Source organism: Salvelinus fontinalis, unplaced genomic scaffold, assembly GCF_029448725.1.
Source record: "Salvelinus fontinalis isolate EN_2023a unplaced genomic scaffold, ASM2944872v1 scaffold_0366, whole genome shotgun sequence".
In the NCBI taxonomy this organism is placed as follows: Eukaryota; Metazoa; Chordata; class Actinopteri; order Salmoniformes; family Salmonidae; genus Salvelinus; species Salvelinus fontinalis.
Window position 1 is genome coordinate 80,349 of NW_026600575.1, and position 24,652 is coordinate 105,000.

Consider the following 24,652-nt stretch of genomic DNA (forward strand, 5'->3'; position numbering starts at 1 on the left):
CCCTCTACCCCATCACCCCTATTCCCTATCTAGAGGTACCCTCTACCCCCATCACCCTATACCCTATCTAGAGGTACCCTCTACCCCTCTACCCCATCACCCCTATTCCCTATCTAGAGGTACCCTCTACCCCATCACCCCTATTCCCTATCTAGAGGTACCCTCTACCCCCATCACCCTATACCCTATCTAGAGGTACCCTCTACCCCATCACCCCTATTCCCTACCTAGAGGTACCCTCTACCCCCCATCACCCCTATTCACTATCTAGAGGTACCCTCTACCCCCATCACCCCTATTCCCTATCTAGAGGTACCCTCTACCCCATCACCCCTATTCCCTATCTAGAGGTACCCTCTACCCCATCACCCCTATTCCCTATCTAGAGGTACCCTCTACCCCATCACCCCTATTCCCTACCTAAAGGTACCCTCTACCCCCCATCACCCCTATTCTCTATCTAGAGGTACCCTCTACCCCATCACCCCTATTCTCTATCTAGAGGTACCCTCTACCCCCCATCACCCCTATTCCCTATCTAGAGGTACCCTCTACCCCATCACCCCTATTCCCTATCTAGAGGTACCCTCTACCCCATCACCCCTATTCCCTATCTAGAGGTACCCTCTACCCCCATCACCCCTAATCCCTATCTAGATGTACCCTCTACCCCATCACCCCTATTCCCTACCTAGAGGTACCCTCTAACCCATCACCCCTATTCCCTATCTAGAGGTACCCTCTACCCCATCACCCATATTCCCTACCTAGAGGTACCCTCTACCCCATCACCCCTATTCCCTATCTAGAGGTACCCTCTACCCACCATCACCCCTATTCCCTATCTAGAGGTACCCTCTACCCCCATCACCCTATTCCCTATCTACAGGTCCCCTCTACCCCAACACCCATATTCTCTATCTAGAGGTACCCTCTACCCCCCATCACCCCTATTCCCTATCTAGAGGTACCCTCTACCCCCCATCACCTCTATTCCATACCTAGAGGTACCCTCTACCCCTCTACCACATCACCCTATACCCTATCTAGAGGTACCCTCTACCCCATCACCCCTATTCCCTACCTAGAGGTACCCTCTACCCCCCATCACCCCTATTCCCTATCTAGAGGTACCCTCTACCCCCATCACCCCTATTCCCTACCTAGAGGTACCCTCTACCCCATCACCACATCACCCTATACCCTATCTAGAGGTACCCTCTACCCCATCACCCCTATTCCCTACCTAGAGGTACCCTCTACCCCCCATCACCCCTACTCCCTACCTAGAGGTACCCTCTACCCCCCATCACCCCTATTCCCTATCTAGAGGTACCCTCTACCCCATCACCCTATTCCCTATCTAGAGGTACCCTCTACCCCATCACCCTATTCTCTATCTAGAGGTACCCTCTACCCCATCACCCCTATTCCCTACCTAGAGGTCCCCTCTACCCCCCATCACCCCTATTCCCTATCTAGAGGTACCCTCTACCCCATCACCCCTATTCCCTACCTAGAAGTACCCTCTACCCCATCACCCCTATTCTCTATCTAGAGGTACCCTCTACCCCATCACCCCTATTCTCCATCTAGAGGTCCCCTCTACCCCCCATCACCCCTATTCCCTATCTAGAGGTACCCTCTACCCCATCACCCCTATTCCCTATCTAGAGGTACCCTCTACCCCATCACCCCTATTCCCTATCTAGAGGTACCCTCTACCCCATCACCCCTATTCCCTATTTTGAGGTACCCTCTACCCCATCACCCCTATTCCCTACCTAGAGGTACCCTCTACCCCATCACCCCTATTCCCTATCTAGAGGTACCCTCTACCCCCCATCACCCCTATTCCCTATCTAGAGGTACCCTCTACCCCCCATCACCCTATTCCCTATCTAGAGGTCCCCTCTACCCCATCACCCCTATTCTCTATCTAGAGGTACCCTCTACCCCCCATCACCCCTATTCCCTATCTAGAGGTACCCTCTACCCCCCATCACCTCTATTCCCTACCTAGAGGTACCCTCTACCCCTCTACCACATCACCCTATACCCTATCTAGAGGTACCCTCTACCCCATCACCCCTATTCCCTACCTAGAGGTACCCTCTATCCCCCATCACCCCTATTCCCTATCTAGAGGTACCCTCTACCCCCATAACCCCTATTCCCTACCTAGAGGTACCCTCTACCCCATCACCACATCACCCTATACCCTATCTAGAGGTACCCTCTACCCCATCACCCCTATTCCCTACCTAGAGGTAGCCTCTACCCCCCATCACCACTATTCCCTACCTAGAGGTACCCTCTACCCCCCATCACCCCTATTCCCTATCTAGAGGTACCCTCTACCCCATCACCCTATTCCCTATCTAGAGGTACCCTCTACCCCATCACCCTATTCTCTATCTAGAGGTACCCTCTACCCCATCACCCCTATTCCCTACCTAGAGGTACCCTCTACCCCATCACCCCTATTCCCTACATAGAGGTACCATCTACCCCCCATCACCCCTATTCCCTATCTAGAGGTACCCTCTACCCCATCACCCCTATTCTCTATCTAGAGGTACCCTCTACCCCATCACCCCTATTCTCTACCTAGAGGTACCCTCTACCCCCCATCACCCCTATTCCCTATCTAGAGGTACCCTCTACCCCATCACCCCTATTCCCTATCTAGAGTTACCCTCTACCCCATCACCCCTATTCCCTATCTAGAGGTACCCTCTACCCCCATCACCCTATTCCCTATCTAGAGGTACCCTCTACCCCATCACCCATATTCCCTACCTAGAGGTACCCTCTACCCCTCTACCCCATCACCCCTATTCCCTACATAGAGGTACCCTCTACCCCATCACCCCTATTCTCTATCTAGAGGTCCCCTCTGCCCCATCACCCCTATTCCCTACCTAGAGGTACCCTCTACCCCCCATTACCCCTATTCCCCATCTAGAGGTACCCTCTACCCCATCACCCCTATTCTCTATCTAGAGGTACCCTCTACCCCATCACCCCTATTCCCTATCTAGAGGTACCCTCTACCCCATCACCCCTATTCCCTATCTAGAGGTACCCTCTACCCCATCACCCTATAACCTATCTAGAGGTACCCTCTACCCCATCACCCCTATTCCCTATCTTGAGGTACCCTCTACCCCATCACCCCTATTCCCCATCTAGAGGTACCCTCTACCCCATCACCCCTATTCTCTATCTAGAGGTACCCTCTACCCCATCACCCCTATTCCCTATCTAGAGGTACCCTCTACCCCATCACCCCTATTCCCTATCTAGAGGTACCCTCTACCCCATCACCCTATAACCTATCTAGAGGTACCCTCTACCCCATCACCCCTATTCCCTATCTTGAGGTACCCTCTACCCCATCACCCCTATTCCCTATCTAGAGGTACCCTCTACCCCCATCACCCTATACCCTATCTAGAGGTACCCTCTACCCCATCACCCCTATTCCCTATCTAGAGGTACCCTCTACCCCCCATCACCCCTATTCCCTATCTAGAGGTACCCTCTACCCCCCATCACCCCTATTCCCTATCTATAGGGACCCTCTACCCCATCACCCCTATTCCCTACCTAGAGGTACCCTCTACCCCATCACCCCTATTCCCTATCTAGAGGTACCCTCTACCCCATCACCCCTATTCCCTATCTAGAGGTACCCTCTACCCCATCACCCCTATTCCCTATCTAGAGGTACCCTCTACCCCATCACCCCTATTCCCTATCTTGAGGTACCCTCTACCCCATCACCCCTATTCCCTACCTAGAGGTACCCTCTACCCCATCACCCCTATTCCCTATCTAGAGGTACCCTCTACCCCCCATCACCCCTATTCCCTATCTAGAGGTACCCTCTACCCCCATCACCCTATTCCCTATCTAGAGGTCCCCTCTACCCCATCACCCCTATTCCCTACCTAGAGGTACCCTCTACCCCCCATCACCCCTATTCCCTATCTAGAGGTACCCTCTACCCCCATAACCCCTATTCCCTACCTAGAGGTACCCTCTACCCCATCACCACATCACCCTATACCCTATCTAGAGGTACCCTCTACCCCATCACCCCTATTCCCTACCTAGAGGTACCCTCTACCCCCCATCACCCCTATTCCCTACCTAGAGGTACCCTCTACCCCCCATCACCCCTATTCCCTATCTAGAGGTACCCTCTACCCCATCACCCTGTTCCCTATCTAGAGGTACCCTCTACCCCATCACCCTATTCTCTATCTAGAGGTACCCTCTACCCCATCACCCCTATTCCTTACCTAGAGGTCCCCTCTACCCCCCATCACCCCTATTCCCTATACAGAGGTACCCTCTACCCCATCACCCCTATTCCCTACCTAGAGGTACCCTCTACCCCATCACCCCTATTCCCTTCATAGAGGTACCCTCTACCCCCCATCACCCCTATTCCCTATCTAGAGGTACCCTCTACCCCATCACCCCTATTCTCTATCTAGAGGTACCCTCTACCCCATCACCCCTATTCTCTACCTAGAGGTACCCTCTACCCCCCATCACCCCTATTCCCTATCTAGAGGTATCCTCTACCCCATCACCCCTATTCCCTATCTAGAGTTACCCTCTACCCCATCACCCCTATTCCCTATCTAGAGGTACCCTCTACCCCCATCACCCTATTCCCTACCTAGAGGTACCCTCTACCCCTCTACCCCCATCACCCCTATTCCCTACATAGAGGTACCCTCTACCCCATCACCCCTATTCTCTATCTAGAGGTCCCCTCTACCCCATTACCCCTATTCCCTACATAGAGGTACCCTCTACCCCATCACCCCTATTCCCTACATAGAGGTACCCTCTACCCCCATCACCCCTATTCCCCATCTAGAGGTACCCTCTACCCCATCACCCCTATTCTCTATCTAGAGGTACCCTTTACCCCATCACCCCTATTCCCTATCTAGAGGTACCCTCTACCCCATCACCCCTATTCCCTATCTAGAGGTACCCTCTACCCCATCACCCTATACCCTATCTAGAGGTACCCTCTACCCCATCACCCCTATTCCCTATCTAGAGGTACCCTCTACCCCATCACCCCTATTCCCTATCTAGAGGTACCCTCTACCCCCATCACCCTATACCCTATCTAGAGGTACCCTCTACCCCATCACCCCTATTCCCTATCTAGAGGTACCCTCTACCCCCCATCACCCCTATTCCCTATCTAGAGGTACCCTCTACCCCCCATCACCCCTATTCCCTATCTAGAGGTACCCTCTACCCCATCACCCCTATTCCCTACCTAGAGGTACCCTCTACCCCATCACCCCTATTCCCTATCTAGAGGTACCCTCTACCCCATCACCCCTATTCCCTATCTAGAGGTACCCTCTACCCCATCACCCCTATTCCCTATCTAGAGGTACCCTCTACCCCATCACCCCTATTCCCTATCTAGAGGTACCCTCTACCCCCATCACCCTATACCCTATCTAGAGGTACCCTCTACCCCATCACCCCTATTCCCTATCTAGAGGTACCCTCTACCCCCCATCACCCCTATTCCCTATCTAGAGGTACCCTCTACCCCATCACCCCTATTCCCTATCTAGAGGTACCCTCTACCCCATCACCCCTATTCCCTATCTAGAGGTACCCTCTACCCCATCACCCTATACCCTATCTAGAGGTACCCTCTACCCCATCACCCCTATTCCCTATCTAGAGGTACCCTCTACCCCATCACCCCTATTCCCTATCTAGAGGTACCCTCTACCCCCATCACCCTATACCCTATCTAGAGGTACCCTCTACCCCATCACCCCTATTCCCTATCTAGAGGTACCCTCTATCCCCCATCACCCCTATTCCCTATCTAGAGGTACCCTCTACCCCCCATCACCCCTATTCCCTATCTAGAGGTACCCTCTACCCCATCACCCCTATTCCCTACCTAGAGGTACCCTCTACCCCATCACCCCTATTCCCTATCTAGAGGTACCCTCTACCCCATCACCCCTATTCCCTATCTAGAGGTACCCTCTACCCCATCACCCCTATTCCCTATCTAGAGGTACCCTCTACCCCATCACCCCTATTCCCTATCTAGAGGTACCCTCTACCCCCATCACCCTATACCCTATCTAGAGGTACCCTCTACCCCATCACCCCTATTCCCTATCTAGAGGTACCCTCTACCCCCCATCACCCCTATTCCCTATCTAGAGGTACCCTCTACCCCCCATCACCCCTATTCCCTATCTAGAGGTACCCTCTACCCCATCACCCCTATTCCCTACCTAGAGGTACCCTCTACCCCATCACCCCTATTCCCTATCTAGAGGTACCCTCTACCCCATCACCCCTATTCCCTATCTAGAGGTACCCTCTACCCCATCACCCCTATTCCCTATTTCCTACCTCCCTACCTACACCATACGCCCTATTCCATACATACACCATACATCATACACCCTATTCCATACATACACCCTACATCATACACCCTATTCCATACATACACCCTACATCATACACCCAACCAAAAATGACAAATGTTGAAACTGTAAAATTATTTTAACTCATAGGGCTTGTGTGTGTGTGTGTGTGTGTCTGTGTGTGTGTGTGTGTGTATGTGTGTGTGTGTGTGTGTGTGTGTGTGTGTGTGTGTGTGTGTGTGTGTGTGAGTCATTGTAGTTTCGCTATAAGAGGCGTGTTTACACTCAGAGCTATGTGGACGACAAGCAGCTAGCAAAGCTCCATACCAAGGTAAGGCCACACACACACACACACACACACACACACACACACACACACACACACACACACACACACACACACACACACACACACACACACACACACACACACACACACACACACACACACACACACACACACACACACACACACACACACAAACACACACACACGTGCCAGCCCTACTCTCGCTCTCCCTTTCTCTGTCTCTCAGGCCAACCTGAAGAAGTTCATGGAGTATGTTTACCAGCTTAGCGTTGACAAAGTCTCCAGGTTCTTGGAGAAAGGTCTTGATCCTAATTTTCACGATGCAGACACAGGAGGTGAGGAAACACACACACACACATGCACAACCACACACTCAGTGTGTCTGAAAGTGAGTGATATCTATCCCTCACGACTAAGCCTCAGTGTTTCTCTATCTGAATGTGTGTATAGAATGCCCCCTAACCCTGGCGGTTCAGCTCGAGGGGAGTGCAGAGCTGATTACAGTGCTGAGGAGTGGAGGAGCTCACCTGGACTTCAGGACGAGAGACGGAATCACAGCTCTGCACAGAGCTGTTCTCTCTAGGAACCACACAGCACTCACAGTGAGTACGCACACACACACACACACACACACAGTGAGTACGCACACACACACACACACACACACACATGCATACACACCCCTGTGTGTTTCTATTTTAAGCGTAGTGTGTGTGTGTGTTGCAGACTGTGTTGGCCCTGGGTGCGTCTCCAGACTATAGGGACAGTCGTGGGTTAACTCCTTTGTACCACTGTGCCATGGTGGGGGGAGACCCGTACTGCTGTGAACTGCTGCTACATGAACACGCTGTCATAGGCAGCACCGACGAGAATGGCTGGCAGGAGATACACCAGGTAACACACACATACACACCAAGGTTATTATAGTTTTGTGTTTTTATATGACATTTTAGTTCTATTAGTTCAGATTTTCATTTGAAATTCATTTTCTTTCAGTTTGTTTTCAGATACACTTGACTAGTTTGTAATTCGTTTGTTTTCAGAAAACTTAGCTTCTTATGGCTGTAGGGGCAGTATTGAGTAGCTTGGATGAAAGGTGCCCAGAGGTGCCCAGAGTAAACTGCCTGCTCCTCAGTCCCAATTGCTAATAAATGCATATTATTATTAGTATTGGATAGAAAACACTTGGAAGTTTCTAAAACTGTTTGAATGATGTTTGTGAGTATAACAGAACTCATATGGCAGGCAAAAACCTGAGAAGAAATCCAAACAGAAAGTGGGAAATCTGAGGTTGGTCCATTTTCAACTCATCGCCTATCGAATACACAGTGGAATATGGATCAGTTTACACTTCCTACGGCTTCCACTAGATGTCAACAGTCTGTAGAACCTTGTCTGATGCCTCTACTGGGAAGTGGGGCCGAATGAGAGGGGAATTAGTCAGGTCTATCATGCTCTGACCATGCGCGTTCACATGAGAGGGAGCTCTGTTCCATCGCACATCTGAAGTCAATGGAATTCTCTGGTTGGAACATTATTCAAGATTTATGTTAAAAACATCCTAAAGATTGATTCAATACATCATTTGACATGTTTCTACTGACTGTTACGGAACTTTTGGACATTTCGTCTGCTGATAGTGAACACGCTTCCTGACTTTGGATTTGTTTACCAAACACACTAACAAAAATAGCTATTTGGACATAAATGATGGACATTACTGAACAAAACAAACATTTCATGTGGAAGTGGGAGTCCTGGGAGTGCATTCCGACGAAGATCAGCAAAGGTAAGTGAAGATTTATAATGCTATTTATGAGTTTTGTTCACTCCACAATTTGGCGGGTAACTATTATGGCTTCCTTTTGTGGCTGAACGCTGTTCTCAGATGATTGAATATTGTGCTTTTGCCGTATGGCTTTTTGAAATTTGACACAGCGGTTGCATTAACCTCTTTAGGCTAGGGGGTGCTGTTGTCACTTTTTCTGGAAATCGTGTAATTTTTAAACGGCTTCCTACTCAATTCTTGCTCGTACAATATGCATATTATTTACATTTACATTTAAGTCATTTAGCAGACGCTCTTATCCAGAGCGACTTACAAATTGGTGCATTCACCTTATGACATCCAGTGGAACAGCCACTTTACAATAGTGCATCTAAATCTTTTAAGGGGGGGGGGGGGCAAAAGGATTGCTTTATCCTATCCTAGGTATTCCTTAAAGAGGTGGGGTTTCAGGTGTCTCCGGAAGGTGGTGATTGACTCCGCTGTCCTGGCGTCGTGAGGGAGTTTGTTCCACCATTGGGGTGCCAGAGCAGCGAACAGTTTTGACTGGGCTGAGCGGGAACTGTACTTCCTCAGGGGTAGGGAGGCGAGCAGGCCAGAGGTGGATGAACGCAGTGCCCTTGTTTGGGTGTAGGGCCTGATCAGAGCCTGAAGGTACTGAGGTGCCGTTCCCCTCACAGCTCCGTAGGCAAGCACCATGGTCTTGTAGCGGATGCGAGCTTCAACTGGAAGCCAGTGGAGAGAGCGGAGGAGCGGGGTGACGTGAGAGAACTTGGGAAGGTTGAACACCAGACGGGCTGCGGCGTTCTGGATGAGTTGTAGGGGTTTAATGGCACAGGCAGGGAGCCCAGCCAACAGCGAGTTGCAGTAATCCAGACGGGAGATGACAAGTGCCTGGATTAGGACCTGCGCCGCTTCCTGTGTGAGGCAGGGTCGTACTCTGCGGATGTTGTAGAGCATGAACCTACAGGAACGGGCCATCGCCTTGATGTTAGTTGAGAACGACAGGGTGTTGTCCAGGATCACGCCAAGGTTCTTAGCGCTCTTAGCGCTATTATTATTATTATTGGATAGAAAACAGTCTCTAGTTTCTATAGCCGTTGAAATTTTGTGGAACAGAACTCATTCTACAGCAATTTCCCTGACATGGAGTCAGATTTCACACATCTTGGCCCCTGATCTGAAGTCAGTTTAAAGGTCGCTGTGAATGCTATGAGGATACTGACACTGCTTACGTCTTCCCCTGGATGTCTTTACGTGATGACGATTTGAATGGAGTCGATTGCGCAATCACAGCCTCTATAAATCAGATCAACGTGTAGGTAGTAACTCTTTTCCAGCTGCGCCGGACGCGCGGTGGACACCGACCTGCTCTTTTTCCAAGCATTAGTGTAGCCAGTAATTTTTCTCCGGTCATGTTTTTACTTGTAATAGGTGTTAAAAACATCATAAGGTAGTTAATTTAAACCGTTTTATAGCAATTTATATCCGTTTAGTGCGATTTTGGGACATTTATTTCTGAGACACTTTGAATCTCTGGACACGTTTCCAGTTCATGCCGAACGCAGTGGGCATTTCCACATGGCAAGAGGACAGCTTTCGACCAAAAGACGATTAGACCCAAGAAAGGATTCTTTGCCCAAGATTCTGATGGAAGAACAGCTCAAAGTAAGAACAATTTATTATGATAAATCGTGTTTCTGTCGAAAAATGTTAATCGCTTATGACGCCATTTTGTTAGACGTAGCTTCGCTTGCCGCAAACTGTATTGAAAAGTAAGGATAATTTAAAAAATGTAAATCAGCGATTGTATTAAGAATTAAATTGTCTATCAATCGCTGTCCACCCTATATTTTTTAGTCACGTTTATGAGTATTTATGTATAAGACTAGATCACTGTCTAATATGGCGCACGACATTGTCTGACCAGCTGGGCAACTTTTGTCATTGTCTAACCATGATTTTGGTGGCTAAATATGCACATTTTCGAACAAACTGTATATGTATGTTGTAATATGATGTTACAGGAGTGTCATCTGAAGAATTCTGAGAAGGTTAGTGAAAAAATTAATATATTTTGGCGATGTTTACGTTATCGCTCTCTTTGGCTAGAATCAATGCTCTGGTAATGTTTGCACATGTGGTATGCTAATATAACGATTTATTGTGTTTTCGCTGTAAGACACTTAGAAAATCTGAAATATTGTCTGTATTCACAGGATCTGTGTCTTTCGATTAGTGTATGCTGTGTATTTTTACGAAATGTTTGATGATTAGTAATTAGGTAATACACGTTGCTCTATGTATTTATTCTAGTCTAGTTGTGACGGTGGGTGCAATTGTAAACTATGATATCTACCTGAAATATGCACATTTTTCTAACAAAACCTATCCTATACCATAAATATGTTATCAGACTGTCATCTGATGAGGTTTTTTCTTGGTTAGTGGCTATCAATATCTTAGTTTAGCCGAATTGGTGATAGTTACTGGTGTTGGTGGACAAAGAAAATATGGTGTCTTTTGCTAAGGTGTTTAGCTAATAGATTTACATATTGTGTCTTCCCTGTAAAACATTTTAAGAATCGGACATGTTGGCTGGATTCACACGATCTGTGTCTTTCATTAGCTGTATTGGACTTGTTAATGTGTGAAAGTAAAATATTTAAAAAATATATTTTTTTTGAATTTCGCACTCTGCCTTTTCAGTGGAATGTGGGAGGAGTGCCGCTAGCGGCACCCCGGGGCTAGACAGGTTTTAAGAACAAGTGTATCTTTAATTCTATGTAAAACATGTATCTTTCATCAAAGTTTATGATGAGTATTTATGTTATTTGACGTGGCTCTCTGCAATTTCTCCGGATAATTTGGAGGCATTTTTTGCATATAAATATGAACTTTATCGAACAAAACATATATGTATTGTGTAACATGAAGTCCTATGAGTGTCATCTGATGAAGATCATCAAAGGTTAGTGATTAATTTTATCTCTATTTCTGCTTTTTGTGACTTCTGTCTTTGGCTGTAAAAATGGCTGTGTTTTTCTGTGATTTTGCGGTGACCTAACATAATCGTTTGTGGTGCTTTCGCTGTAAAGCCTTTTTGAAATCGGACACTGTGGTGGGATTAACAAGAAGTGTATCTTTAAAATGGTGTGAAATACTTGTATGCTTGAGGAATTTTAATTATGAGATTTCTGTTGTTTGAATTTGGCGCCCTGCAGTTTCACTGGCTGTTGTTAAATCGATCCCGTTAACGGGATTGCAGCAATAAGAAGTTTTAACAAAGTAAACATTTTCAATTTACTTTTTATATTCTTTTGTTGAATTAGGAATATATACCTTTCTCTGGTCATAGGAGTAACAACATGAATTAGGAATATTTACTCTGGTCATAGGAGTAACAACATGAATTAGGAATATTTACCTTTCTCTGGTCATAGGAGTAACATTTACATTACATTTACATTTAAGTCATTTAGCAGACGCTCTTATCCAGAGCGACTTACAAATTGGTGCATTCACCTTATGACATCCAGTGGAACAGCCACTTTACAATAGTGCATCTAAATCTTTTAAGGGGGGGGGGGGGGCAGAAGGATTGCTTTATCCTATCCTAGGTATTCCTTAAAGAGGTGGGGTTTCAGGTGTCTCCGGAAGGTGGTGATTGACTCCGCTGTCCTGGCGTCGTGAGGGAGTTTGTTCCACCATTGGGGGGCCAGAGCAGCGAACAGTTTTGACTGGGCTGAGCGGGAACTGTATTTCCTCAGTGGTAGGGAGGCGAGCAGGCCAGAGGTGGATGAACGCAGTGCCCTTGTTTGGGTGTAGGGCCTGATCAGAGCCTGGAGGTACTGAGGTGCCCTTCCCCTCACAGCTCCGTAGGCAAGCACCATGGTCTTGTAGCGGATGCGAGCTTCAACTGGAAGCCAGTGGAGAGAGCGGAGGAGCGGGGTGACGTGAGAGAACTTGGGAAGGTTGAACACCAGACGGGCTGCGGCGTTCTGGATGAGTTGTAGGGGTTTAATGGCACAGGCAGGGAGCCCAGCCAACAGCGAGTTGCAGTAATCCAGACGGGAGATGACAAGTGCCTGGATTAGGACCTGCGCCGCTTCCTGTGTGAGGCAGGGTCGTACTCTGCGGATGTTGTAGAGCATGAACCTACAGGAACGGGCCATCGCCTTGATGTTAGTTGAGAACGACAGGGTGTTGTCCAGGATCACGCCAAGGTTCTTAGCGCTCTGGGAGGAGGACACAATGGAGTAACAACATGAATTAGGAATATTTACTCTGGTCATAGTTAATCTGACTCTGGGGAAGAAGGTAAAGGACCTCATTGTCAAACCTCACGCAGAGACATACAAATGGTACCCGCTAGTTCATCTGACTCAGGGGAAGGAGGTAAAGGACCTCATTGTCAAACCTCACGCAGAGACATACAAATGGTACCCGCTAGTTCATCTGACTCTGGGGAAGGAGGTAAAGGACCTCATTGTCAAACTCCTGAAGAATCTATCAAAAGGCATTGCCACCCTGTTGTCTACACCAACATGGGAAGATTAGATCATCTATGTGACCTGTTGTTTCTCTCCAGGCATGTCGTCATGGTAACGTGCAGCACCTGGAGCATCTGCTGTTTTACGGAGCCGACATGAGCTCTCAGAACGCCTCAGGGAACACGGCCCTGCACCTGTGTGGTCTATACAACCAGGTAACACTACCCTGCACCTGTGTGGTCTATACAACCAGGTAACACTGCACCTGTGGTCTATACAACCAGGTAACACTGCCCTGCACCTGTGTGGTCTATACAACCAGGTAACACTGCACCTGTGGTCTATACAACCAGGTAACACTGCCCTGCACCTGTGTGGTCTATACCACCAGGTAACACTACACCTGTGTGGTCTATACCACCAGGTAACACTACACCTGTGTGGTCTATACAACCAGGTAACACTACACCTGTGTGGTCTATACAACCAGGTAACACTACACCTGTGTGGTCTATACCACCAGGTAACACTACACCTGTGTGGTCTATACAACCAGTTAACACTACACCTGTGGTCTATACCACCAGGTAACAATACACCTGTGTGGTCTATACAACCAGGTAACACTACACCTGTGTGGTCTATACAACCAGGTAACACTACACCTGTGTGGTCTATACCACCAGGTAACACTACACCTGTGTGGTCTATACCACCAGGTAACAATACACCTGTGTGGTCTATACAACCAGGTAACCCTACACCTGTGTGGTCTATACAACCAGGTAACACTACACCTGTGTGGTCTATACCACCAGGTAACACTACACCTGTGTGGTCTATACAACCAGGTAACACTGCCCTGCACCTGTGTGGTCTATACAACCAGGTAACACTACACCTGTGTGGTCTATACAACCAGGTAACACTACACCTGTGGTCTATACAACCAGGTAACACTACACCTGTGGTCTATACCACCAGGTAACACTACACCTGTGTGGTCTATACAACCAGGTAACACTACACCTGTGTGGTCTATACAACCAGGTAACACTACACCTGTGGTCTATACAACCAGGAAACACTACACCTGTGGTCTATACAACCAGGTAACACTACACCTGTGTGGTCTATACAACCAGGTAACACTGCCCTGCACCTGTGTGGTCTATACAACCAGGTAACACTACACCTGTGGTCAATACAACCAGGTAACACTACACCTGTGGTCTATACAACCAGGTAACACTACACCTGTGTGGTCTATACCACCAGGTAACACTACACCTGTGTGGTCTATACAACCAGGTAACACTACACCTGTGGTCTATACCACCAGGTGACAATACACCTGTGGTCTATACCACCAGGTAACACTACACCTGTGGTCTATACAACCAGGTAACACTACACCTGTGTGGTCTATACCACCAGGTAACACTACACCTGTGTGGTCTATACAACCAGGTAACACTGCCCTGCACCTGTGGAATATACAACCAGGTAACACTACACCTGTGTGGTCTATACAACAAGGTAACACTACACCTGTGGTCTATACCACCAGGTAACACTACACCTGTGTGGTCTATACAACCAGGTAACACTACACCTGTGGTCTATACCACCAGGTAACACTACACCTGTGTGGTCTATACAACCAGGTAACACTACACCTGTGTGGTCTATACAACCAGGTAACACTGCCCTGCACCTGTGTGGTCTATACAACCAGGTAACACTACACCTGTGTTGTCTATACAACCAGGTAACACTACACCTGTGGTCTATACCACCAGGTAACACTACACCTGTGTGGTCTATACCACCAGGTAACACTACACCTGTGTGGTCTATACAACCAGGTAACACTACACCTGTGTGGTCTATACCACCAGGTAACACTGCCCTACACCTGTGTGGTCTATACAACCAGGTAACACTACACCTGTGTGGTCTATACAACCAGGTAACACTACACCTGTGTGGTCTATACCACCAGGTAACACTGCCCTGCACCTGTGTGGTCTATACAACCAGGTAACACTACACCTGTGGTCTATACAACCAGGTAACACTACACCTGTAGTCTATAACACCAGGTAACACTGCACCTGTGGTCTATACAACCAGGTATCACTGCCCTGCACCTGTGTGGTCTATACCACTAGTTAACACTACACCTGTGTGGTCTATACAACCAGGTAACACTACACCTGTGTGGTCTATACCACCAGGTAACACTACACCTGTGTGGTCTATACCACCAGGTAACACTACACCTGTGTGGTCTATACAACCAGGTAACACTACACCTGTGTGGTCTATACAACCAGGTAACACTACACCTGTGGTCTATACAACCAGGTAACACTACACCTGTGTGGTCTATACAACCAGGTAACACTACACTTGTGTGGTCTATACCACCAGGTAACACTACACCTGTGTGGTCTATACAACCAGGTAACACAACACCTGTGTGGTCTATACCACCAGGTAACACTACACCTGTGTGGTCTTTACAACCAGGTAACACTACACCTGTGTGGTCTATACAACCAGGTAACACTACACCTGTGTGGTCTATACCACCAGGTAACACTACACCTGTGTGGTCTATACAACCAGTTAACACTACACCTGTGGTCTATACCACCAGGTAACAATACACCTGTGTGGTCTATAGAACCAGGTAACACTACACCTGTGGTCTATACCACCAGGTAACAATACACCTGTGTGGTCTATACAACCAGGTAACCCTACACCTGTGTGGTCTATACAATCAGGTAACACTACACCTGTGTGGTCTATACAACCAGGTAACACTACACCTGTGGTCTATACCACCAGGTAACAATACACCTGTGGTCTATACCACCAGGTAACAATACACCTGTGTGGTCTATACAACCAGGTAACACTACACCTGTGGTCTATACCCCCAGGTAACAATACACCTGTGTGGTCTATACAACCAGGTAACACTACACCTGTGGTCTATACAACCAGGTAACACTACACCTGTGTGATCTATACAACCAGGTAACACTACACCTGTGGTCTATACAACCAGGTAACACTACACCTGTGGTCTATGCAACCAGGTAACAATACACCTGTGTGGTCTATACAACCAGGTAACACTACACCTGTGGTCTATACCACCAGGTAACACTACACCTGTTGGTCTATACAACCAGGTAACACTGCCCTGCACCTGTGTGGTCTATACAACCAGGTAACACTGCCCTGCACCTGTGTGGTCTATACAACCAGGTAACACTACACCTGTGATCTATACCACCAGGTAACACTACACCTCTGTGGTCTATACAACCAGGTAACACTACACCTGTGTGGTCTATACAACCAGGTAACACTACACCTGTGGTCTATACCACCAGGTAACACTACACCTGTGTGGTCTATACAACCAGGTAACACTACACCTGTGGTCTATACCACCACGTAACAATACACCTGTGGTCTATACCACCAGGTAACACTACACCTGTGGTCTATACAACCAGGTAACACTACACCTGTGTGGTCTATACCACCAGGTAACACTACACCTGTGTGGTCTATACAACCAGGTAACACTGCCCTGCACCTGTGGAATATACAACCAGGTAACACTACACCTGTGTGGTCTATACAACAAGGTAACACTACACCTGTAGTCTATACCACCAGGTAACACTACACCTGTGTGGTCTATACAACCAGGTAACACTACACCTGTGGTCTATACCACCAGGTAACACTACACCTGTGTGGTCTATACAACCAGGTAACACTACACCTGTGTGGTCTATACAACCAGGTAACACTGCCCTGCACCTGTGTGGTCTATACAACCAGGTAACACTACACCTGTGTTGTCTATACAACCAGGTAACACTACACCTGTGGTCTATACCACCAGGTAACACTACACCTGTGTGGTCTATACCACCAGGTAACACTGCACCTGTGTGGTCTATACAACCAGGTAACACTACACCTGTGTGGTCTATACCACCAGGTAACACTGCCCTGCACCTGTGTGGTCTATACAACCAGGTAACACTACACCTGTGTGGTCTATACAACCAGGTAACACTACACCAGTGTGGTCTATACCACCAGGTAACACTGCCCTGCACCTGTGTGGTCTATACAACCAGGTAACACTACACCTGTGGTCTATACAACCAGGTAACACTACACCTGTAGTCTATAACACCAGGTAACACTGTACCTGTGGTCTATACAACCAGGTAACACTGCCCTGCACCTGTGTGGTCTATACCACCAGTTAACACTACACCTGTGTGGTCTATACAACCAGGTAACACTACAACTGTGTGGTCTATACCACCAGGTAACACTACACCTGTGTGGTCTATACCACCAGGTAACACTACACCTGTGTGGTCTATACAACCAGGTAACACTACACCTGTGGTCTATACAACCAGGTAACACTACACCTGTGTGGTCTATTCAACCAGGTAACACTACACCTGTGTGGTCTATACCACCAGGTAACACTACACCTGTGTGGTCTATACAACCAGGTAACACTACACCTGTGTGGTCTATACCACCAGGTAACACTACACCTGTGTGGTCTATACAACCAGGTAACACTACACCTGTGTGGTCTATACAACCAGGTAACTCTACACCTGTGTGGTCTATACCACCAGGTAACACTACACCTGTGTGGTCTATACAACCAGTTAACACTACACCTGTGGTCTATACCACCAGGTAACAATACACCTGTGTGGTCTATACAACCAGGTAACACTACACCTGTGGTCTATACCACCAGGTAACAATACACCTGTGTGGTCTATACAACCAGGTAACCCTACACCTGTGTGGTCTATACAACCAGGTAACACTACACCTGTGTGGTCTCTACCACCAGGTAACACTACACCTGTGGTCTATACAACCAGGTAACACTACACCTGTGTGGTCTATACAACCAGGTAACACTACACCTGTGGTCTATACCACCAGGTAACAATACACCTGTGGTCTATACCACCAGGTAACAATACACCTGTGTGGTCTATACAACCAGGTAACACTACACCTGTGGTCTATACCAACAGGTAACAATACACCTGTGTGGTCTATACAACCAGGTAACACTACACCTGTGGTCTATACAACCAGGTAACACTACACCTGTGTGATCTATACAACCAGGTAACACTACACCTGTGGTCTATACAACCAGGTAACACTACACCTGTGGTCTATACAACCAGGTAACAATACACCTGTGTGGTCTATACAACCAGGTAACACTACACCTGTGGTCTATACCACCAGGTAACACTACACCTGTTGGTCTATACAACCAGGTAACACTGCCCTGCACCTGTGTGGTCTATACAACCAGGTAACACTGCCCTGCACCTGTGTGGTCTATACAACCAGGTAACACTACACCTGTGATCTATACCACCAGGTAACACTACACCTCTGTGGTCGATACAACCAGGTAACACTACACCTGTGTGGTCTATACAACCAGGTAACACTACACCTGTGGTCTATACCACCAGGTAACACTACACCTGTGGTCTATACCACCAGGTAACACTACACCTGTGTGGTCTATACCACAAGGTAACACTACACCTGTGTGGTCTATACAACCAGGTAACACTACACCTGTGTGGTCTATACAACCAGGTAACACTACACCTGTGGTCTATACTAACAGGTAACACTACACCTGTGGCCTATACAACCAGGTAACACTACACCTGTGGTCTATACAACCAGGTAACACTACACCTGTGGTCTATACCACCAGGTAACACTACACCTGTGGTCTATACCACCAGGTAACACTACACCTGTGGTCTATACAACCAGGTAATACTACACCTGTATAGTCTATACCACCAGGTAACACTGCACCTGTGGTCTATACCACCAGGTAACACTGCACCTGTGGTCTATACCACCAGGTAACACTACACCTGTGTGGTCTATACAACCAGGTAACACTGCACCTGTGGTCTATACAACCAGGTAACACTACACCTGTGTGGTCTATACAACCAGGTAACACTACACCTGTGTGGTCTATACAACCAGGTAACACTACACCTGTGGTCTATACCACCAGGTACCACTACACCTGTGGTCTATACCACCAGGTAACACTACATCTGTGTGGTCTATACAACCAGGTAACACTACACCTGTGGTCTATACCACCAGGTAACAATACACCTGTGTGGTCTATACAACCAGGTAACACTACACCTGTGTGGTCTATACAACCAGGTAACACTACACCTGTGGTCTATACAACCAGGTAACACTACACCTGTGTGGTCTATACCACCAGGTAACACTACACCTGTGGTCTATACAACCAGGTAACACTACACCTGTGGTCTATACCACCAGGTAACACTACACCTGTGTGGTCTATACAACCAGGTAACACTACACCTGTGTGGTCTATACAACCAGGTAACACTACACCTGTGGTCTATACCACCAGGTAACACTGCACCTGTGGTCTATACCACCAGGTAACAATACACCTGTGGTCTATACCACCAGGTAACAATACACCTGTGTGGTCTATACAACCAGGTAACACTACACCTGTGGTCTATACCACCAGGTAACAATACACCTGTGTGGTCTATACAACCAGGTAACACTACACCTGTGGTCTATACAACCAGGTAACACTACACCTGTGTGATCTATACAACCAGGTAACACTACACCTGTGGTCTATACAACCAGGTAACACTACACCTGTGGTCTATACAACCAGGTAACAATACACCTGTGTGGTCTATACAACCAGGTAACACTACACCTGTGGTCTATACCACCAGGTAACACTACACCTGTTGGTCTATACAACCAGGTAACACTGCCCTGCACCTGTGTGGTCTATACAACCAGGTAACACTGCCCTGCACCTGTGTGGTCTATACAACCAGGTAACACTACACCTGTGATCTATACCACCAGGTAACACTACACCTCTGTGGTCTATACAACCAGGTAACACTACACCTGTGTGGTCTATACAACCAGGTAACACTACACCTGTGGTCTATACCACCAGGTAACACTACACCTGTGGTCTATACCACCAGGTAACACTACACCTGTGTGGTCTATACCACAAGGTAACACTACACCTGTGTGGTCTATACAACCAGGTAACACTACACCTGTGTGGTCTATACAACCAGGTAACACTACACCTGTGGTCTATACTAACAGGTAACACTACACCTGTGGCCTATACAACCAGGTAACACTACACCTGTGGTCTATACAACCAGGTAACACTACACCTGTGGTCTATACCACCAGGTAACACTACACCTGTGGTCTATACCACCAGGTAACACTACACCTGTGGTCTATACAACCAGGTAATACTACACCTGTATAGTCTATACCACCAGGTAACACTGCACCTGTGGTCTATACCACCAGGTAACACTGCACCTGTGGTCTATACCACCAGGTAACACTACACCTGTGTGGTCTATACAACCAGGTAACACTGCACCTGTTGTCTATACAACCAGGTAACACTACACCTGTGTGGTCTATACAACCAGGTAACACTACACCTGTGTGGTCTATACAACCAGGTAACACTACACCTGTGGTCTATACCACCAGGTACCACTACACCTGTGGTCTATACCACCAGGTAACAATACACCTGTGTGGTCTATACAACCAGGTAACACTACACCTGTGTGGTCTATACAACCAGGTAACACTACACCTGTGGTCTATACAACCAGGTAACACTACACCTGTGGTCTATACCACCAGGTAACAATACACCTGTGGTCTATACCACCAGGTAACAATACACCTGTGTGGTCTATACAACCAGGTAACACTACACCTGTGGTCTATACCACCAGGTAACAATACACCTGTGTGGTCTATACAACCAGGTAACACTACACCTGTGGTCTATACAACCAGGTAACACTACACCTGTGTGATCTATACAACCAGGTAACACTACACCTGTGGTCTATACAACCAGGTAACACTACACCTGTGGTCTATACAACCAGGTAACAATACACCTGTGTGGTCTATACAACCAGGTAACACTACACCTGTGGTCTATACCACCAGGTAACACTACACCTGTTGGTCTATACAACCAGGTAACACTGCCCTGCACCTGTGTGGTCTATACAACCAGGTAACACTGCCCTGCACCTGTGTGGTCTATACAACCAGGTAACACTACACCTGTGATCTATACCACCAGGTAACACTACACCTCTGTGGTCTATACAACCAGGTAACACTACACCTGTGTGGTCTATACAACCAGGTAACACTACACCTGTGGTCTATACCACCAGGTAACACTACACCTGTGGTCTATACCACCAGGTAACACTACACCTGTGTGGTCTATACCACAAGGTAACACTACACCTGTGTGGTCTATTTAACCAGGTAACACTACACCTGTGTGGTCTATACAACCAGGTAACACTACACCTGTGGTCTATACTAACAGGTAACACTACACCTGTGGCCTATACAACCAGGTAACACTACACCTGTGGTCTATACAACCAGGTAACACTACACCTGTGGTCTATACCACCAGGTAACACTACACCTGTGGTCTATACCACCAGGTAACACTACACCTGTGGTCTATACAACCAGGTAATACTACACCTGTATAGTCTATACCACCAGGTAACACTGCACCTGTGGTCTATACCACCAGGTAACACTGCACCTGTGGTCTATACCACCAGGTAACACTACACCTGTGTGGTCTATACAACCAGGTACCACTGCACCTGTTGTCTATACAACCAGGTAACACTACACCTGTGTGGTCTATACAACCAGGTAACACTACACCTGTGTGGTCTATACAACCAGGTAACACTACACCTGTGGTCTATACCACCAGGTACCACTACACCTGTGGTCTATACCACCAGGTAACAATACACCTGTGTGGTCTATACAACCAGGTAACACTACACCTGTGTGGTCTATACAACCAGGTAACACTACACCTGTGGTCTATACAACCAGGTAACACTACACCTGTGGTCTATACCACCAGGTAACACTACACCTGTGGTCTATACAACCAGGTAACACTACACCTGTGGTCTATACCACCAGGTAACACTACACCTGTGTGGTCTATACAACCAGGTAACACTACACCTGTGTGGTCTATACAACCAGGTAACACTACACCTGTGGTCTATACCACCAGGTAACACTGCACCTGTGGTCTATACCACCAGGTAACACTACACCTGTGTCGTCTATACAACCAGGTAACACTACACCTGTGGTCTATGCAACCAGGTAACACTACACCTGTGGTCTGTACAACCAGGTAACCCTACACTTGTGTGGTCTATACAACCAGGTAACACTGCACCTGTGGTCTATACAACCAGGTAACACTACACCTGTGTGGTCTATACAACCAGGTAACACTACACCTGTGTGGTCTATACAACCAGGTAACACTACACCTGTGTGGTCTATACAACCAGGTAACACTACACCTGTGTGGTCTATACAACCAGGTAACACTACACCTGTGGTCTATACCACCAGGTAACACTACACCTGTGTGGTCTATACCACCAGGTAACACTACACCTGTGTGGTCTATACAACCAGGTAACACTGCACCTGTGGTCTATACAACCATTTAACACTACACCTGTGTGGTCTATACAACCAGGTAACACTACACCTGTGTGGTCTATACAACCAGGTAACACTACACCTGTGTGGTCTATACCACCAGGTAACACTACACCTTTGTGGTCTACACAACCAGGTAACACTACACCTGTGGTCTATACCACCAGGTAACACTACACCTGTGTGGTCTATACAACCAGGTAACACTACACCTGTGTGGTCTATACAACCAGGTAACACTACACCTGTGGTCTATACCACCAGGTAACACTGCACCTGTGGTCTATACCACCAGGTAACACTACACCTGTGTGGTCTATACAACCAGGTAACACTACACCTGTGGTCTATACCACCAGGTAACACTACACCTGTGTGGTCTATACAACCAGGTAACACTACACCTGTGTGGTCTATACCACCAGGTACCACTACACCTGTGGTCTATACCACCAGGTACCACTACACCTGTGTGGTCTATACAACCAGGTAACACTACACCTGTGATCTATACCACCAGGTAACACTACACCTGTGTGGTCTACACAACCAGGTAACACTACACCTGTGTGGTCTATACCACCAGGTACCACTACACCTGTGATCTATACCACCAGGTAACACTACACCTGTGTGGTCTATACAACCAGGTAACACTACACCTGTGGTCTATACCACCAGGTACCACTACACCTGTGTGGTCTATACAACCAGGTAACACTACACCTGTGATCTATACCACCAGGTAACACTACACCTGTGTGGTCTATACAACCAGGTAACACTACACCTGTGTGGTCTATACCACCAGGTAACACTACACCTTTGTGGTCTACACAACCAGGTAACACTACACCTGTGGTCTATACCACCAGGTAACACTACACCTGTGTGGTCTATACAACCAGGTAACACTACACCTGTGTGGTCTATACAACCAGGTAACACTACACCTGTGTGGTCTATACAACCAGGTAACACTACACCTGTGGTCTATACCACCAGGTAACACTGCACCTGTGGTCTATACCACCAGGTAACACTACACCTGTGTGGTCTATACAACCAGGTAACACTGCACCTGTTGTCTATACAACCAGGTAACACTACACCTGTGTGGTCTATACAACCAGGTAACACTACACCTGTGTGGTCTATACAACCAGGTAACACTACACCTGTGGTCTATACCACCAGGTACCACTACACCTGTGGTCTATACCACCAGGTAACAATACACCTGTGTGGTCTATACAACCAGGTAACACTACACCTGTGTGGTCTATACAACCAGGTAACACTACACCTGTGGTCTATACAACCAGGTAACACTACACCTGTGGTCTATACCACCAGGTAACACTACACCTGTGGTCTATACAACCAGGTAACACTACACCTGTGGTCTATACCACCAGGTAACACTACACCTGTGTGGTCTATACAACCAGGTAACACTACACCTGTGTGGTCTATACAACCAAGTAACACTACACCTGTGGTCTATACCACCAGGTAACACTGCACCTGTGGTCTATACCACCAGGTAACACTACACCTGTGTCGTCTATACAACCAGGTAACACTACACCTGTGGTCTATGCAACCAGGTAACACTACACCTGTGGTCTATACAACCAGGTAACCCTACACTTGTGTGGTCTATACAACCAGGTAACACTGCACCTGTGGTCTATACAACCAGGTAACACTACACCTGTGTGGTCTATACAACCAGGTAACACTACACCTGTGTGGTCTATACAACCAGGTAACACTACACCTGTGTGGTCTATACAACCAGGTAACACTACACCTGTGGTCTATACCACCAGGTAACACTACACCTGTGTGGTCTATACCACCAGGT

The 24,652-nt window shown here is 47.5% G+C and overlaps 1 protein-coding gene across 6 annotated transcripts in view; it reads left to right on the forward strand.

The window, feature by feature from the left end:
- LOC129845782 (SH3 and multiple ankyrin repeat domains protein 3-like) overlaps nt 1–24,652 on the forward strand; it is a 149,588-nt gene that overhangs the window by 53,011 nt on the left and 71,925 nt on the right. For all 6 annotated transcript variants that reach the window (XM_055913695.1, XM_055913694.1, XM_055913696.1 and 3 more), the window contains 5 exons: nt 6,712–6,783; nt 6,989–7,097; nt 7,213–7,364; nt 7,489–7,656; nt 13,140–13,256. In XM_055913695.1, coding sequence (XP_055769670.1) covers nt 6,712–6,783; nt 6,989–7,097; nt 7,213–7,364; nt 7,489–7,656; nt 13,140–13,256 — 618 coding nt within the window. The remainder of the gene's footprint in view (nt 1–6,711; nt 6,784–6,988; nt 7,098–7,212; nt 7,365–7,488; nt 7,657–13,139; nt 13,257–24,652) is intronic.